At 43.0% G+C, this 20,138-nt stretch overlaps 1 protein-coding gene across 2 annotated transcripts in view; it reads right to left on the reverse strand.

Moving 5' to 3' along the window:
• Positions 1 to 1,183: 1,183 nt before the first annotated feature.
• AOAH (acyloxyacyl hydrolase) overlaps positions 1,184 to 20,138 on the reverse strand; it is a 168,109-nt gene continuing 149,154 nt past the window's right edge. For both annotated transcript variants that reach the window (XM_043589264.1, XM_043589263.1), the window contains exons 18-22: positions 17,704 to 17,762; positions 17,556 to 17,615; positions 16,185 to 16,281; positions 11,930 to 12,006; positions 1,184 to 2,634 (exon numbers count right to left, since the gene is read on the reverse strand). In XM_043589264.1, the coding sequence (XP_043445199.1) occupies positions 2,506 to 2,634; positions 11,930 to 12,006; positions 16,185 to 16,281; positions 17,556 to 17,615; positions 17,704 to 17,762 (422 nt within the window). In that variant the 3' untranslated portion in view covers positions 1,184 to 2,505. The remainder of the gene's footprint in view (positions 2,635 to 11,929; positions 12,007 to 16,184; positions 16,282 to 17,555; positions 17,616 to 17,703; positions 17,763 to 20,138) is intronic.

Here is a 20,138-nt window from a genome sequence, read left to right on the forward strand (position 1 = left end):
AGAAATTAGAATAGCAATAAAGTAGCTTGGAAGCATTTTAAACAGAGGGAAGATGAAATAGAATTCTTTCTGAAGGAATAAAAAATTTTACTGCTGTGTTCCCTGGGTATATCTTGAGACTAAACGATTAAGATTTCAGATTAAAAAAAAATAAAACACTACAACAAGTATTGGTATTTTGGTGCTTAAAAAAATAACATGAGATATTGGAACACCAAAACCAATGATGTACTTACCAAGACCCTGTTAGGGGACACATCCCGCAAGAGGAGACAGATATACCAGGTTTCCAGAGCCCCACACCTCCACACCCTCATAGTCTCCAATTCGTTCCCCTCATCTGTATTTCTTGCTGGCACCAAGCAGTCTCCTGGCAGCATGTTGGTCCCCTGTTGATCCGCCTCCCCAGGACATGTACTGGTCATGCTAAACCAAGGATTCTGTCCAAGTGACAGAAATTAATGGTTTGACAACATTTTGAGTGTTTTGGCCCCTAAAACTGAAGCTCGCCCGCAAACTGGCAAATTAATCTTGTGAGCAGAGGCAGACTGACCATAAAGCTAATAAAGATTAAGTTTTAGGGTCCCTTCCAAAAGCCTAGAAGGGGACCAAGCAATGTGTTTGCATGGTTATATAGTTTGTAAAATTTGCAAAACTGGGATATTCTAAACACAATTGCTTCTTCTCTGTTATACTTTCTTTTACATCTGGTGGCTGTGGGATAGCCATGGGCATTTGGAGTCAGTTGAAGTGGATATCCATTTAGGTTGGATTTAGGTTGAAATATTTATATGGTTTGCAGTCATTTCTGTGCACAGCTGGGTTACTGCTAGCCATTGTGGTATAGGAGGGGCTTCCAAGCGTGCCCCTACTGTCCATCAGTATTGTGACAAAGGTGCAGGGCCAATGGGCAGAATCACAGTATGAAATTATGCTACAGCTCCCAGCGTGGGAAGTGTGTGGGTCATGGAGGAGAAACAGGGCGTGAAATGCACAAAGCTAGACGCTGGTCCATGTCAATGGATGGTATACAGTGAGTGGGAGATTTGGTTTGTATTGGTGCCTAGTCAAAACAGAAGTATAGGGGCGGGGGAAAACAAAAACAAAAAACCAAACCAAAACAGAAGTATATTCGTATGAGGAATATATTCAATAATAAAGCATACACAATTATACACACACCAACATTTTAATTTTGTCTTTATTGAGACAAAGATTTAGGTTCAGGTGCTTTATTTGGGAAGCATCCAAGAAAGCAGGAATGAGGGAGCAATGAGTGATAGTAGGCAGGAGAAGGCACCATCGAAGGCATCATTGCTATGAACAAAGGGGATGATTCTGTCCCTGAGAAGCACACTGAATGCCTCCCAAACTGACCACTAAAGGAAGATGCTGATGCATTTATTCACGGTTTCCTGGGACTGCTGGGGTAGACCTGCCCCACATCTCTGGGCTCTGTCAAGCAAGTTTTGAAGGCAGAATGTGGGAAGATGTGCTCATGTGAGGTGGGATGCTGGCAGTGTGATGTGGGTCTCGATATACACCCACTGACCCCTGAATCCACGGCTGCATCAGATATGGGCAAGGGAGGTGACACACCAATGAGAATGGTGTGCAATAGAATTTACCAGAATTCCTATGCTTATATGGACACAAAACTTTAACAATACTTGAACAACACTACAAATAGGGAGTGTGACTGTAACAGATCCTACTCAAAAGAAATTGGATAGAGGTCTTCCCAATGTGACAATTCTAAAAGTTTACATGACTTTACGAATAATGAATTGTGGAGCTGCAAGAAACTCTTCTAAATTATCAGTTAAAAAGCAAGGCATTTCACTTTTCTGTCCTTTCTTTAGACAATGATATCACCAAATCATTGTTCTGGGAAAAGACGATGAGATTGTGCAGCCAAAGAAAGAAAACATTTTAAAGAAAGAAAAATTGTCACATTTTTCAATCATCTGGATTTTAAACAAATTTGTAATTTGTTGTGATTTCTTTTCTCATTCTAAATAAACATTCAAGTCGGTACCTAATTTTGTGTTTATAGTCTTGTGCTCTGATGTGAGAGTCCTTGGCAGCCAGCCACAGCCTCCCTAGGGGCAGTACCCACTTGCTGGCCATCTTGAAGAAGCAGCAACAGAGCAAGGACAAGTCCTGGCACACCAAGACCCGGGGTAAGTTGCCGAGCACTGCTGGACTTCTCGTTTGTTTTTAGAACAATTAGCTTGAAAGGGCACACTCTCTTGTTTGGAATGGCATCCAAAACACTTTATTAAAGGTTACTTGGAAGGTCAATTGGAGGGAACTGATCCTTGAAACACACAGAATCATGCTGTCATTTAGATATACTCCAAAATCAGAGAAAATCACTTTTCAAAGTTGCTGCTGGAGTAACCAATGAGTCTGTTAAATGGCAGCCCTATAACCATTTGTTGAATGAATTTACCCAAGTTTTTGCCTCACTGAGCTTTCCAGGAATGCATATCCTGAAGGCACTCAGTGGCCCCCTTGATCTCCAAACACCTGTTCAATCTGAGGGTTGAATGGATTCTCCTTTCCCAGAACCTGGGGCCAATGAAGTTCCACTTTCTTCCACAAGCGATCTGCCAACAGCAGCAAAGCCACCTGCAAGAGAGAACCCAAAGGAGGAATAAAAGGAAAATTACAACAAAATAAAGAATTTAGCAGCAGGATTTATTGTATTCTTTGTATGGTGGGCAGACTCCAGAATGGTCCCCATGATGCCTACATTTGTGTCTTTGTATGATCCTCTTACCTTGATGTGGGTGGGACCTATCACTTGGTTCTAAACATGGGATATGGATGTCACTTCAGTGATTATGTAACATTGTCTAAGATTCTGCTTTGCTAGCAGTCTTGCTTGGGAGACTCTCCTTGTGGGATTGATGAAGTAAGAAGGCTCGTCAGGAAGTCCACACGGCAAGGGGCTGACATCCAGCAAGAAGCTGGGTCCTCAGTCCTACATCCACAAGGAAATGAATGAATTCTGCCAACAACCCAAGTTATTCTGAAGTCAATTCTTCCTCAGGTGAGTCTCTGGATGAGGACGTGGCCCGGATGACACACCTGGATGTTAGCCTTGTGAGATCCTGAGCAGAGGAGCCAGTTAAACTGTGCCAGCACTCTGACCCACAGAAACTGTGAGTTCTGGATTATTTTGAGCTGCTACCTTTGAGGTGATTTTTTATTTAGTAACAGACAGCAGGTGCACATTTTCATTTATCTGTGGGCAGCTAATACCGACTGCAGGCCTCAGTCTTGGTTGGATCTTGGGATGGATCCTTCCTTCAAGGAACTCCAGTCTAGGCAGGGAACCAGACATGCAAAATGACACCACCAAACCCACAGGGGGCGCTGTGCGAGGCTGCAAGGGGAGGAGGTGCCAACTCTGCTGCGGGGGGCAGGGAAGGGGGGGCAGGTCCTCTCTGAGGAGGGTGATGGCAGAGCTGAATTTTCAAGGGAAGTTCACCAAGATGGATTATGTGGGAAACATTGCACCTGGTGGAGGACACAATGTGTGTAAAGACAGATGGTGTGGGAGAGAATGGCATGGTGGGCAACTCTGGGGGCCTGGGAGATGAGGCTGCACGGTCACTGGGTTGAAGCAGGCTGTGAGCACGAAGAGTGTGGCTGGGGTGCCAGGGTGAACAATGATTGGCTTAATGCACAACAGGCCTGTCTCTGGCTTTCCCAGCTTAATGCCCACTCTCAGGTTGCTTTGTTTTACAGCAGGTCTCCCTTCACTCGTGATGTTAGCAGGATACATTCTTGGTTGTCCAATCCTCTGGCTTGTCATTAACATGCTTGCGATGAGGAGCCTTTCTCTGCAGATAATGCCTTATTTAGCAAATGGGGCCTGGCCAGGTATTGAGGCCCTAGGTGGCTACATCTCCAAAGGGTTTTTTAATACTGAAAGATAAATGTGATTGCTGAAGACCTTAGGGGGGGGGCACACATTATTCATGGCAGATGCTCAGGGATGTCCCCAACTTTACTCAGAAGCATGTGGACTTTGTCTCCAAAGGGCAGGTCCCATTCACCATTCCTATAGGCAGGGCCTCCAGCTCCCCGTGTGATGTTTGGCAGCCCCCTTCTACTCTCTGGGCTGCAATTCTCTCACTTGCAAAATGAGCGGACTAGAGCAAACGGTCTAAAGACCTTTCTGGGTCTAAATGGTGTGTAAGGTTTTAGCAGTTGTTAGAAAAAACTAGAACTGGCTTAGTTGCTACATTAAATAGCCCCAGTATTTTAATACATTCCTGAACCTTCTGAGGTACACCCGAAATTCTATCTATCCAGCAATGTAATCTTGATCATATCCATGTGGTGTCTAATAGAAACTCACCCTACCTACCCACCACATATACACATACCACATACACACCCCTAACACCACACACATCACATCACACCACATACACCATATCCACCCTCTTCCCCCACATCACAGACACACACACACACACACACACACCCCTCTACACTCATACCACCCCTCCCCCTAGGCTAACTGTCAAGCCAGCAGATTCCTGGGAAGGGGGTGATCATCTCTCACATGCTAAGCAGTGTCTTCGAAGCTCTTGTGGCTGTTTTTCCTGCTATTTCTCAACGAAGGAGGCTGCTGCCATGTCTGTGAAAGATCACTGCTTCTTCTTTTATGTTTTTTGCCTTTCTACTTGGTACACCTAAGCTGTCTTCTTAACAATTATGTGAAACCAAGGCATTTGTGGTTATTTATTTCCCAATCTAAATTAATAGAGGAGGAGATGGGGTGAGGATACGAAAAGGAAAGTTAAAAGGAAGGAGATCAGCTTTCAGCATGTGGTAACTGGTTTGAAAGCAATTAGTTGGCTGTCACTCTAATGGAGATGAAAATATTTATGAATGTGCACTGCTAATATATTGGGTCTAAAGTGAGAGTGGCATGGCTATTATTAAACTAGAGACTTGTGATAAAATGACCCACTATAATCATTCACTCATGTGACAAACATTTACTGAGCACCTACCATGGGCTTCTCTTATAACCAACCTCCTATTATAACTCCCATGATGCACAGGGCAAGGCACAGTCACCCTCTACCCTCATTACTCCAACTTAGCCATTCCTTGAACATGAACCTTCTTCTGTGCTTCCCTAGTCATGGTTTAAAATAGTAAAGCAATACCTATTCACTGGAGAAAAATTTAAAAAGACAATTAGGCAGAAAGAGAAAACAATAAAAGTCATCTGTAATTATAATAGAGGTAGCCAATGTTAACAGTGGGTGTAGAGCCTTGCACGTGCACACACATACACACACAAATTGAATCCTTCTGTAAATATCATTTTATAATCTGCTCTTTCTGAGGTATAATTTACATACAGTAAAATTAACTTCCTGTGATAAACAGCTTCATGAGTGTTGACAAATGCATACACTTGAATAATCGCCCCCACAATCTGTAATCTGCTTTTATTTACTTTTCTTTATATTACAAACATATTTCTGTGTCACTAAAGGTAGATCTACATCATTGTTTTTATTCAGTGCACAGTACTCCATCACATGGGTGCAAGATAATTTACTTCACCGGTGGAGACTTTTGTCACACATCTCCCTAACATTTGTCCTCAGGACAACGGACAGGGACAGCCTCCTCCTGCCAGCATACACAACCTCTGCAGCACGGAAGGGGTTCAGAGGCTGCCTTGCTCAGTAACCCTACCAAACACATGCATGGGATGAAATCTGGTCTAGCAGAAGGCTAGCTAATAGGAGGTTGTAGTTAAGTGGGATTTTCTGGTTAACGGAGGTAGGCCCTTCAGAGTCTCTTCCTTTGCAGTTGACTCAGCTGTCTGCATGCTCTTGCAAGGCTCCAGCTGCAGTGAGTCCAGATAGCTGCCGCATGGGTAGTGCTGCTCTGGTCCACACACCACTGCCAACTCCAGCAGGTGTGCCCCTTCCTCTGGCTAAGCCCACATCTGAGGAGCACCGGTGCTTTTTTTGCAGGCACACCTGCAGCCTCAGTGCTTTTGTGGGATATTGCCACGCATCTGTCCACCTGCTGCTGCTGCTGCTGTTTAGGGGTCCTCATGCTACCAAATCCATGTGGTGGTCAGGGGTCCACTGCAAAGGCTCCTCTTTGAGGTTTTCATGAAAGGAGCAACAAAGCAGGGTGACTTAATGCCCCAATGTCCTATGTGAGTTTGGCAAAACAGGTCTTTCAGTTTTTATCTGTAGCCCCAGAATCTCTCAGGATTGAGGTGTGAGTCCAGAGAGAGGAGAATGGGAGGAAACTGGTGTAGTTTCTTGATTGGATTCTTGCTATTAGCCACCATATGGCTTTTAGAATCTCTCTCTTCTGATGACAGTTTTTAAATTGAGCCACACTTCTTTGCTCAACCACATTTATACTTATGCTGAGTTCTTCTCCAGGAGAGCCTCTGGTCCTCCAAGCAAACATAACTGTGTGGGGTCCACCCCACAAGTTCATGAGACACATCTGGACACAGCAGAAGCCCAGCAGTGGTCACTGCTGCACATAATCCAGGATTCTTTCACGTGCCTGTTTCATAAACTAATTTCATGTATTTTGCTACAAAAATAGAACTCTTTAGTAAGACAACTATAAAATCAAACCCTAAACAGTAACTACCTTTTTGCAATATTTAAAAGAAGAAATGCAATTCAAAGCAAGATTGCATAGGTTTTACCAAAAGCTTATCATCCCTGATCCCTTTTAAGTTGAACCCTGGCTAAATTTAACTCTGGGGTTTTATGAGACCAAAGTTAAAAATGCACTCTGAATTTATTTTTCCTGTAGGAAGAACATTTCTGGGCTATTTTGGTAAGATTGCTTTTTAAACGCCTGCAGGGAAGTCCTAACTAACCACAGGGAAGGCATGGCTTTGCTTCTCGGGGCTCTTAATCTGCCCACAAACACAGTCTATTGGACCTGGTTACCTTTGGTCCAAATTAATTTTAAATTTGTAAACTGACAACATGACAATGATGTAAGATGGATTTAAATACTTACATGTAAGGAAAAAGGTAAAGTCCCGGCTCTAGCCCCTCTGTGCTGACTCAGTGTGTCATTCCAGAAGCACTGCTACTAGCTGGCTTCATGTAGAAAGCAAAGTGAAGAGATATGGTCCCTGGTGCCTAGGCAGGGCCAGCCTAAAATGACTGGGTTTGAGGGTTCCCTGGCCCAGAAGGCCCTCCTCTCCACCCTACCCACTACCAACATTGCTTCCTTCTTAGAGGAACTCCATAAGTCTGCTCAGGACTTCGGGTTCCCAGGGGCTTACATGCTGAGATAAACAAACCCCTGAAGACTATTAACATTTAATAACCAATTATATATATATATATATATATATATATATATATATATATTAAAACCAAGTATATATATAATGCAAAACCAATCCTTTGATTATTTATCTTATGTATGACTCTAGTATTGTACAAGGTCCAGGGCTCAAGAGAAGGTGGAGATGATGTCATGGAAACTTTATTGCTTGCAACGAGAGGTTTAGGAGGATGGTTTGAGTTGCTGTTGGCTTTATGAGAGCAGAGGGCTGTGCTGAGCAAAGCTGCTAAGGCAGGAGGGGTCAGGTATGTTTAGCTGAGTGGTCTCAGAGTAGTCAAGGAATCTGGACTTGATGTATGTCTGTGGCTCTTTCAGCATTTTTTATTTACTATTGTCTGGTTTTAGGCAGAGATCTCCTAAGTGTCTCTTCAGAGGCTTAATTTCGCAGATATTTTAAAAAGTGATTATTTGAACTGGTAGAATTGTTGCCGCTTCTACAGGCCACAGACCTGGGTCTTGGGTCTTTGCAATATCATTTCTTTTATAAGTCAGGCTTCCTTTGCATTTTGTCAGCAGTTTGGCTGCCGTTTTCCCCTCTTCACTACATCTTCTCTTGCTGGAGGCAATGGGCAATGGCCACAATTTGATCCCATGGCCCAATCTATCCTTGAGAGTGCTTCCAGTTCTCAACTAGATGCTGGTGATTTCCAAACCTGTGTCCCCTAGCTGGGCCCCTGTCCTGAGATCAGAACCCATCAATTTGATCTAATGCTGATTTAGACAATTCCGTCTGGATTTTGTGCAGGCACCCCAAATTCAGAATGCTCAAATCTGCCCCTTCTTCTTTGGGGTTCCTTGACTTGGCATTTTTCATTTCTGTTCATCCAAATGTCCAATCCTGTGAGTCATCTCCTTCCTACCCACCAAACCCCATCAACCATCATGTCCAGCATTATAACCTTCTATGTCTCCCCCTCATACTAAAGAAGTTATTTTTTAAATTTCTGGTTCTACATTTGGGGAGTGAGATGAAAAGATAAAGCAGTTCTCAGTCTATATTGGGAGATTTCCTTTGCCTGGTTATTTCCATCAAAATATAAGCAAAGATGGTGGATGTAATTTGGTTAAAAAATTATAATGTATCAATCATAACACAACTCATGTTTGTACTTAAACTTGTCTTCCTAAGAAAATTGGAGAAGTTGAGTCAATAGTGGTTAGACACTTCCGCTGCTTCTCTAGCAGAATTTTAGGAAGAATAGGCCAATAAGATAAAACCTGTTCCCCCTTTGGTGTTAAGGGACCAGGGCCAGCTGTTTTTGCTTGGATAGGAATTGGTGAGACGGCATTTGAACAAGTCCTGAATCTACTCCTTTGGTTGGTATTCTGTCCATGCCATTAGCATGAGGTCCTTAGACCAACATTGCCCATCTTGCTCTTTTAAGATGGAAAAGATGTGGACTCCCATAGCTGACCATGTTTTGTGGACCATGTGCTTGTGTGTGTGTGTGTGTGTGTGTGTGGCAATTTTAAGTGTTAGTTTTTAAACTATTAACATAAGGATCTAAAAGGATCCATTAACACTGCCTCTGCTGTAAGGTGCTTCATTGGGAGGGGAGTTTGCAGGTTCATCCAGAGGCTCCTCTTCAAGGCCTCAAGTCACAAGTCTATCCTGTTGTGCTCGCATCTGCAGCTCCCACCCAGACCCCCTCCTGAGCTCTAAGCTTGCATATTATCTGCCAAAAGGACATCCTCATTTTGGATGTCCTGTAGGCTTCTTGAGTCCAACATGTGACAAACTCCTCAAACCACTCCATCCTGTGTGTTCTTTACCTCAGTGAGCAACAGAATCATCCATCCAATCTCTCAAGTCATAAAAAGTGTTACACTAAGCATCTCTTTCTCTTTCACCCTCACATCCAATAAACGACCATGTTCTGTGGACTCATCTGTGAATGGAACTCCAATACAAACCTTTCTCTTTCTGCCTATTCCTCCTGGGCCATCACCTCTCACACACAGAAGCTTCCTCCAGATGGTCTCCCTCCCTCTAGTGGGGCCCTACTGCACCATTCTCCAGGATGCTACCACAAGTCTGGTTATTTTTCTTTCTTGCTTAAAAACCTTCAGTGGCTCCCTCTTCCCCACAGGAAAAAGGTCAAATCCCATACAGGCGTTACGTAATCTGGTCTCTGAATACTTCTCTTGATTCCTCTCTCTCAATCCCCCTCCCATACTCTATGTTCTGGCCTCACTGCGGCACTTTTACTTCCTCCAACATGCCCTGTTTTTTTTTTTTTTTGTTTTTTTTTTTGTTTTTTTCATTCAGGTCTTGGCCAGTGCATTTTCTCTGCTCAGAACACTTTGTGCAGACCCTCCCTCTTCTTTGCACTTGACTAGCTCTTGGTCTTAGCTCTGAGTGGGCACCTCTGAAAACTCTTCCAAACACCCCTCTCTCCCATCCCATCCCTCACAATGCTCCCATTATACCGGGCTTGCACAAATGGAAGCATCAACCACTTTCTATTTAATTATCTGTTCACTTGTCATTCTTTCCCTCTATACTATAATCTCCTTAGATGGCAGGGGCAGTTTCTTGTTCACTCTTGAATTCTTACTGTGTTTGATATGGGGTGGGCACTCAATAAACATTTTTGGATGGCACGTTGCAGTCTGGACTCTTCAGTTCAATATACATGATGAATAGGCAGGTTTTCATCATGGCTACCCATTGGTGCCCACTTGCAATGTGGCTCCACCATGCCATCATCCACTACCAGCATGTGAACAAATCTCTCAGGAATAACATACAATTATGGCACATACCGATTTTCAGCTTTTTTATTGTTATTCATTCATTTATCTATTTATTTATTTATTTGTTTGTTTGTTTATTTTGAAGTAGGCTTCACGTCCGACGTGGGGCTGGAAGTCACAACCTTGAGATCAAGAGTTGCATACTCTACTAACTGAGCCTACCAGGTACCCCCCCCCCCCCCCCCGGTTTTCAGCTTTTGACCCTGTTCTCAATAATTAGTTATAGGCAAAACTGTTTGAGTGCAAGATAAAGCCTTAATTTGACACACTTTGAACCCTAATATTATTTTAAGTGTCAGGGACAGGATGGTCTTTTGATGGATCAGACAAATAGGTCCAGAAGGATAAAACAAAGCTATTTTTGACCCTCTGCTTTTTAGTCTGTTCCTAATTAACTCCTTCTATATTTCTTTATATCCTCAATTCTCTACAGAATCAAAAAGGTAAAATTCTGTGACTTGTGGGAATAACAAGAACCACTACCTAATTATTGCCAGAAAGTCTCCATATTAAAAATTACTCTATAACGAAAGTCATCATTTCTGTGGGGAGAAGAAATCTAGTATTTAGCCAATTCCTAGGCAATAATTCTGTTGGATCAGTTCATCCAAATGAGACACAGGAAAATTAGATATTCTGAGGTGGATTACTTAGATTTATTTATTTATTTATTTTTGGTTGTTGAAAACAGGGAGATTTAAATGCTTACTTTAAATTTTCCCAGCATTTGTGGGACTCCACTGTATATTCATCTGTCAGTGGAGCGGCACTTTTTTGTTTTTCCCAATGAGGCAGTTCTCAGCCCTGTCCGTAGGTGCTCCCTGGAGCCTACAGTGCATTTCATTCAAGCTCCTGAGGGGATGGCCAGCTCTCCCTGTGGCCCAACTGACCACTGAGACAGGGGCCATGAGGAGAGCACACCAGGATGCTTCTCTGGTTTAGACCCTTGTCACTGCCACACCGTACCCACCAAAGGCTAGGCCAGAAAGACTACAGTTGCAAAGGATTGCCAGCTTTCAAAATTTGAAAAGTGACAGAATTACCCCCATACTTATTCATTTGTTTTTTAAAGGAAGAAACATCATGAGCAAATCTAGTATGCATAACAGATAAAAGTGGAGCTTCCCTTGTTGAAGTTCGGATAAAGGAGAGCATGAGGTAGGAAGGGACAGAGTCCCTCCAGCTCCCCTTGCTCTGGGAAGAGGCCAGAGTAGAACTACTTTCTAGAATTGTACCTTGGAATCCTAGATAAGAAACAGCTCTTACTGCAGGATATTGCTAAGGACACTGTTCTCCTCTCATTCAGTGTCCTTTCTGGAAAGATCCATAGAAGAAATTTCTCATAGGTCTCTCTTCCAGGAATCCTTGTGATTGTTTTTGAGTATGTGACTTATTTATTTATTTATTTATTTACATATTTATGTATGTATGTATGTATTTATTTATTTATTTTAATGGGGGCCATGACTTATGACTCTTTTTACATCAGTCCCTAGACCACACAGCTGATTTTGTAGGCTCTCACCAGCAGTTTCTCAGGACCACCCTGCACACATTTTATGAACTGTAGACATTAAGTGAGGAAGCCAGGTATCATTTCTATCTTATTGGCTTTTTACTCTGATTTTCACTTTATTTTACTGAATCTTCTATTTTACACATGTGAATACATTACCTCAAATTTTTTCTGGAACAAAATGGGATAATGATAAACATAGATGCATAACTATATTTTAAATATAACCCAAGATATAGCTTTCAGCCACTGCTGTGTGATTGCACTTACCTCATTGGGGTGGAATCCATCGACTGGTTCAATGAGCTGCCAGGGCTCCCCGCCTCTCTTCTGCCACTCCTCTGTCACTGCAGGGCACACACACAACCAGAGGATTAACTGCATGCTTCTATGAGTGACCAAGTGACTGCCATCGATGTTAGAGAGCAAGGACCAAGTGGAAAATGTCAGAGCTGCCCACCACCCCTGGGGCGATGCTTACTCAATTGTGGCTGCTCTGGGCTATTATCTCTGTCTGGAGGCTTTCTGAATGGAAATGATCTTCCCATTGTATGGTCTTCTTCTTTTTCCTAACTCAGGAAGAAAATGTGTGGGGGTATTAGGTGAAGGTGGTTTGTGCAGTGAAGAGGGTGGTGAGAAAAGGTGAGCTCTGAAATATTCAACATCAATGTAAATTTACCTCATTTCTCAGTGGGTGAGTATTGCAAGAAAAGGAGGGAAAATTAAACATTTTGTTAACATCTCTTTATGTAGGCTGCCATTTCCAGATACTGCCTGTGTATGTCAAGAAATCACCATTAAAAGTCATAGTTTCCCAGAAATATAATTACATAAAATTATCTCAACATCACATTTAGAGTGAGTATGGCAACAGAGGAAATATTATGAGCCCCAAAGTGATGAAAAGCAATAAAACTGCCCTTCAACAGGAGTAAGAGACCAAGAATGTCAGTTGCTCCAAGGCAACAGCACCATTAACTCTACAGTGTAATACTACACAGCCAGGAAGAACTCCTCAAGGAAATTCCAAGTCCCTAGAGAGCCTCCAGAAATAAATATTTGAAATGTACTGCTCCCAGCATCACCAATACCTTCACTTCCTTGCTGTCCAGAGAGGGGAGCAAGACATAGATTTTTCCAGTTCTTCCCCCTCCACCTGACAAAGACTCAAGAGCAGGGATGTGCGCTCTCTTCGTTCCCCCATGCCCCTCATCTCACCCCAAGGGAAGGAATGAAAATTCTACTGGAAGCTTTGACTGGGCAAGTGAAGCTTGTTCCAGAGCTAAATCAGTACATTGCTGCTTTTGTAATTAGTCCTAATATCACAGTGTGCCACCCCTGCTTGCTATCCAATTCCTGTACTCTGAGGGGCTGCAAATACTGCTGCTCTTCTCAGAGCTCAGGGAAAAATTCCTGCTGGTGGTTTCAATCCCTAGACACAGGATCACCAATTTCTGTTGTCTTCTTTCCTGGCAAAATGGCTGCCCTTGAGCCATTCCTTCATATTTTGCATCTGGATTTTATTGGGAGTCAGTGACAACATATTCCTTCCTTCCAGGAAACATGTTCCTGCTGCTGCACAAGTCCCCATCCCTCACCGCTACGAGGGAGTCCAACTTTAGAAGAACTGGCTTAGCATATAGAATAATCCAGTAAGTGTTAAAATAAATGCCACAGGTTACCAAGGCTACGATCAGACTATTAAGAGTGAAAACCATTGTTTTCTCACATGATTATTGTGTCTGCAAGGGTTACCAGTCATTGCACATCTGCAGACATCAGTTTTATAACACTTAAAGGGAGAATCGATAACTCACAGGCAAGAGGCTAAGGTTTTACCTGTGTTGTGCCCAGTGTTAGACAGAGTGACCCTTTTACATTTGTTTATGTCAGGGGGAAATTTTGCTTTCTTAGAATGAATGCAACACCAGACAGTGGTCTTATTTCTTCGCTGATTTTAGAGGTGGAGTTCCAAGCAGGGGCAGCATGGGAAGGTGGTCTGTTTTCCTCTTACTTGGGACCATAATTAAAAATAGGTAAACAAATTGCTATTTGCTCAGAAGACCCGAATGAAGCTTCTTAAATGATCATGAATGATCTCTCAGGATTTGGTGCATAACGTATTTTCTGTATCTGCAAAGTCAAAGTAACTCTGCTAATGACCAGCTTTTCAAAGATGCAATAGAAATCAATGAGGAAGAGTCACAAAACACTTGATAGCATCTTGATGAACAGTAACACTGGTAGATATTTAAAACAAGAAATCTGAGCTCTGGTCAGTACCGTGAAGTCATTGGTTGTTTTACAAACATACACATGGGAAGAACTAAGAACCCAGTTTATTCCAATTGAGTTGTCTTGGAAACTGAGGGCAGGTGGTATATTTAAGCTGTCAGTGTAAAAATGGCCTTGTCGGCCAAGCAGCATTTTCCTTCCTCTGTTTGGGAGGTGTGGTACAGACAAAGAAAAAGGACATCACCTGCTCAAGCTGGCATTTCCTGAAGGAAGGAAAAATTGCTTCCTCTGTTTAGCTTATAACCAGTGAGAGGATGAGTCAGCAAGAGACAAAAAAGAGTCTTTGGAGATGAGCAATAGCCTTTCACGGTGGGACTGAGGCTGTCAGAGTGGAGAACAGATAGGTCTCATGCCTGTCCCTCAAAAGACAGGGACCCTCAGTTGCAATTTGCTCTGCCACAGGGTGTGGACATGTAAATTTTGTAGGAAAAAATGAGGATATTTGTGATGCAACAGTCAGCTCAAATACAGCACTGAAAGGAGCAGGGAGATTTTCTTGTGACCATTAAGATGCCGGTTTATTTTGGGATGAGCACTGGGTGTTGTATGGAAACCAATTTGACAATAAACTTCATATATTGAAAAAAATAACTGAGAACAAACTGAGGGTTGATGGGGGGTGGGAGGGAGGGGAGGGTGGGTGATGGGTATTGAGGAGGGCACCTTTTGGGATGAGCGCTGGGTGTTGTATGGAAACCAATTTGACAATAAACTTCATATATTGAAAAAAAAAAACTGCAGGCCTGGGAGCCCTGCATTTGTAACTAGAGCCCAGGTGGTGTGGATGCTGCTCATTCTGAACCCCACATTGAGTAGCAAGGGTGTGAGGGAACGGTGCTCTTTCCTGGGCACTGACTATGTGTGTACCAGGCACAGCACTTAGGGGAATTGCACATTTATTTCATATAATCATCACAAAGATCTGTTATGAAGATATGGTATCCCCAGTTCCAGGTCTGGAAAGGAGAGTTTAGACATGTTCAGGGAACTGCCTACATTCCCAAAGACAATAAATGACAGAGCTAGAGATTACTTTGGAAAATGAAAAGTCCCATGTGAATGTTAGACATTATTATATTTTTAATAACTTTATCTATATTCAAGGTTGATGATCATCAAAGATCACTTGGTGGTGCATTTGTTTACACCAGGAATTCATTAATGAGTCCTTAGCTCTGCATTTTAATGAGAGGTTATTTATCAAAATGTCTCTCCCCATGAGAGAATTATGTATCACCCGGGCAGGAAATCTAGTTAAGGGAGATCAGTCCTGTTGAAAAGATGTTCAGACTTGAAGTGTTAGAGTGTGCAATGCAGTACTTGTCAGCTAATGTAAAATTTGATAATTCATGATGGCCATCTGCTTCATCCCAGATGCTGGGGCTGGGGTTGTTGGTGGTGGGGAGATGGAGATGATAAACTCTGGATGAGACACCTTCCATCATTTGCATACGCTGTAAAGCTTTCCATTAGCATCATCTCAGCTGGCAGTCAATCAACAGGAGGTTTTTCTCTTGTATAACAAGTGCTTAGCAATGAAAACGAGGCTGAGAGGAATAAAGTCAATAAATAACAATTTTTCAGAGTCAAGATGTAAAGGATAAATCAGTAGCTCCGATAATCATGCCTATTTTTTGCATGGCCGTCCATCAGTGACCCCAGTGTCTGGACAGAATGCTAGGAAAGAAACAGTGATATTCTTTCCAAAAAGCTGGGATATGGATTGTCCACTTTACCACAAGCAAATCTGAGGTCCCTCCCTTAAAGACTCTCATAAGTTACATCATGTGTGGGGTCTGGGAGTCTGCACTGCTATTGAGTCTGTAGGTAATTTCATGTGCATCTGGGAGGCACCGCCTTATCCCTCTTTTCTGCCACACTCATCTTTAGGTAAGCAAGGCATTGGTAAACAGGCAAGAATGAGTTAGGTGATTCCACTGATCTGCTGGCTCCTGGCCCAAATTTGTTTCCCACTGGTCATTGGCTCTGTTGCTTCAGGAATTCTAAAACGATGCTGAAATGAATAGGTGATGATAAACTTCCACTCTCCCAGAGAGGGTCTCACACTTCACCTTTTTCTAATACGCAGAGCTATTAGTATGTCAGAACATACAGGAGCCTCCCCACCCAACCTACTGCCTGTTGCCTTACAAACACTTTGCCCAGTCAGGCTCTAAATTGTAGCTGCTACTTCTGTCTTGTGCCAACACCTCCTTCCAGCAAAACTTACCTTCTTGGAAGTCAAAATCTGCATAGAAAAGATCGAAGTTCGTAAATTTCTGGCTGGTTGCAATATTTTTCAGTGTATTGGAGAGTTGTTTTGCTCTCTGAATATAAAGGAAACAGGGAGAATTCTGTAAAGCCTACACTTCAGTGAGACAATTCAGGCAGAACAAAGAAATTGATAATCATCACCCTCACTCCAAGCCCTCAGCAGTGGGTTGCTCTGCACATTACAGTCTAGTCATGTACAAGTGGCTAACGAAGACACAAAACTGTTAAGATTCATTAGGAATAAATCAGTGAAAATTAAAGTAATAAGATACCGCTTCTTTCCCATGGGATTGGCAAAGAAAAGATGAATAATCATGATAATACAGAATATTGCTACGGGAGAGGTGACTGAGAATGTCAATTCGTTTAAACTTTCCAGAGAGCAATTTGGAAATAGGGATCAAACCCTTAAATCTGGCATACACTTTGACCCAATAATTTTTCTAAGAATTTGTCTGAAGGAAATAGACAGGGTATAGAAAAAAATATATACACACACAGGTTCATCACAATGCTATTTTTCATATTGAAAAATTGGAAACAACCTATATGTCCAACACTAAGGTGAAAAATAAATCATGGTATATTCATATATGGTATACTTTAAAATGATTATAAAATTATGATGTGGAGAATAACTTATGAATGTTAGAAGGCACAAAACAATATGTGTATTCTGATACTATGTAGGCAAAACCCCCAAAATATCTATGAAGGTAATATTGGAAAAACATACATACATATTGACTTTGGGTGGTGGGATTTGGGGTCATTTGTGTTGATATTCTTTGTGCTTTTTTACATTCTCCAAGTTTTTTAAATTGAAATATACTTCTTTTGCAAAAAAAAAAAAAACAATAAATCTCTTACAAAGAGATTATTCACCATCAGTGAAAGAAGTGTATGAACCATGGATTCCATCAGAGAAGAGAGGAAGGCTATCGAGTACCTGGTCCTCATGTACCTTGGGAGAACACCAGTCATACATGGGCCTATCCTTGCTCACTTCTCTCTATTCCTACAAATACGCCTATGACCAGCTTCAAAAGGGGTGTATGTGTGTACATGCATGCACAAGAGAGGCAGGCACACACAGAGACAGTGACCGAGAGACACAGCAAGAGCCAAAGACCCAGAGCGAGGCAGAAAGAGAGAGACACGGCACCCCACATTCTCTCGACTTCTCAAGAACCCTAGAAGTTGACATTTTTATTCATCAGCTTGGAGGCCATTGCCCTGCCCAAATCCCATTCGCAGCAGAAATGCTGCAGTAAACACCAGGAAGGAATAATCAAAGATGGCATCAAAAGACCTACTACAGTCCTACCTCTGAAGTGAGATTCCGGAGTGTCTTGTTGGAGGACATCCAGCTGTGGCAGGGGCTGACCTGAGAGTAAGAAAACACCACTTTGATGACAGAGGAACAAGGCCTGTAACAGGGAATGTGGCCTTGGAACAGGTCAGTGTGGGCTCACCTGGAGACAGTTCAGGAAAGAGTAGAAATGTGCATAGGTCACATCCTTATTCAGCTGACCTGGAAGACAGAGAGGTCTGGTGTGTTGTACATATTCAAATATAGCAGCCAATGAAACACACTTGTGGGTGACCATGTCTCTCCTGCAGAAGGGGAGCACTGCCAGGGACCTCCCCCGATTTTTCATTCAGCATTGCTCTTGAAGAACACCTGTGCATTCTTTCTTTCTGAGCGCCCTACAAATTCAGACCGAGCTGGGGAGTGGCCCTAGGGACTTTACTCCCATCTCGATCTTCTGGAGTGACTAGGGCAGGCCCTGAAAGGCCTGACCTTATTTGGAACCTAGGTAGAAGGATACAAAGGTACCATACAGACTGAAACGCCACTGACAAAGGACTTGTGGAGTGGTGGCTTTCTCCTGGCAATGATATGAGATGCTAAGTTCCCCTGGGGCACAGAGGGCATTCAAGATGGTAATTGATCAAACCCTTCTTTTCAACTTTATGTAACCCAATTATCTGCCCAATTATCCCATGCTAAGGACCTGCCAGGACATTCTGTGTGTCTTAAGTTCTGACCATGCACTGTCCTGCAGTTTATTAGACTGAAAGCCTACAAAAGAGCTTGGGTGGCCATTGGATGGGAAAGGACAGTACATCATATCCCTTCACAGACCAGTGCATACCTTATTTGAGCCCTAATTAGTAGATATACCCTACATTTATTTTTTGGTGCAGGTTAAAGAGGTACATAAGAATAAAGATGGGGGTGCCTGGCTAAGTCAGTGAGAAGAGCATGCAGTTCTTGACCTCAGGGTTGTGAGTTTGAACCCCACATTGGGTGTAGACATTACTAAAAGAAATAAAATAAAACTTAAAAAAAAAGAATGAAAGTGTTAAGTGCTATATGTGAGTTCATCCAGAGTCTTTTCAAACATCAATTACAGGCCCAGAACCGGTGGGGGTTATTTCTTCTCTCTCCCCACACACCGCCCCTCTCTCCCCACCCCCACCTCCCAGCCTATCCACCCACAGAGGCAATTTGACTTTCATGCTGGGGCTGAGACACGAAACCCAGGCCCTCCCAGATCTCAGGGCTGAATAACTGATGTCTCATCCATTAACACTTCTCTCCCGCTTGAAAAAATAAAGGAAAATAATAGGACCTATCTCGGAGTGAAGAGAAAGATTGAAGGTGACGGAACACAGTCTTATTTTTCACTTATACCTCAGATCGGTTAGACTGAAAGATAGATTCAATTTTCTTGTCACAGAGGAAAAATATATTCTCTCTGTGTGGGTGAGTGAATCCAAGACTGGAAAACCACAGGCTTATTACCACTATTAAAGTCACAATGACACACCAGGCCTCCTCTCTTCTCCAAAGGTGTCTGCATCTTCATATTTTAGATAAATCCCAAGCCACTGGCTTCTGTCTTTGCTTTCATTTTCTGCTCAACATGGAGCCCTGAGCTCCTGTCTTTCTCCAAGATCCTGCTTTCTACCACTGAGGCTTCTTTTCCTCTATTGTGTATGTGTGTGTGTGTGTGTGTGTGTGTGTTGTAATTTGTCTTTGTGGGGGCGCCTGGGTGGCTCAGTTGGTTAAGCTTCCGGCTCTTGATTCTGGCTCAGGTCATGATCTCAGGGTTTATGAGGTTGAGCCCTCTGTCACTGCAGAGCCTGCCGGAGATTCTCTCCCTCCCCTCCCCCGCACTCTCACACACTCTCATTCTCACAATAAATAAACTTAAAAGAAAAAAAGTGTCATTTGCCTTTCTGTATGTGTTCCCATCTGTCTTAGCCTAGACAGCTGCAGCGGCTGACACCTCCAATCTCCACTCCCCATTCTCTATCCTCCGTGTCCCAGTGACTTGGCTCTTGCTCCCTGCTGGTACTACCTCTGAGTAGTAGTACTACCTCTGCAGCCTTCCCTCTGCCATCTTGTTTTTTGTTGTTGTTGTTGTTGGGCTGGGGCTTTGTAATAAACCTTAAGTAGCTTAGCTGGGGCCCTGTCAACCTGCTTGGCCCTGATGAGTCCCCTCTCCCTGAGAAGTGGCCTCTCTCTCTTGCCCTTGTCCAATGGCTGAAGCCTTTTTAACCTGGGGGTGATGGCACCTAAGGCCTGACTATAAGTAAAGCTCTTGCACCTTCCCCTTTCCCACCTGGATTACTCTGCTATCCAGAGGGTCCAGAGATTGTCCTTCTCCTGGATATTGGGAACTCATCTGCTGACTCTCCTCGAGGGGTTAAGTCTTGACATAGCCTTGTTCCATCCTGGCTTACTCTTCCCTCCCTGCTGTCCTACTGCTGAGGTCCCAGCACACCTGAGCATGAGACCACAAGGTGTGTCTTTCTAGGCCTTCTCCCAATCCCTGTCCCCCCCCCCCATTTTCTTGCTTTTCTGGCACTAATTTTAATTAGACAAGTCAATATAGGA

This window comes from Prionailurus bengalensis, chromosome A2 (genome assembly GCF_016509475.1).
Source record: "Prionailurus bengalensis isolate Pbe53 chromosome A2, Fcat_Pben_1.1_paternal_pri, whole genome shotgun sequence".
NCBI classification, from domain to species: domain Eukaryota; kingdom Metazoa; phylum Chordata; class Mammalia; order Carnivora; family Felidae; genus Prionailurus; species Prionailurus bengalensis.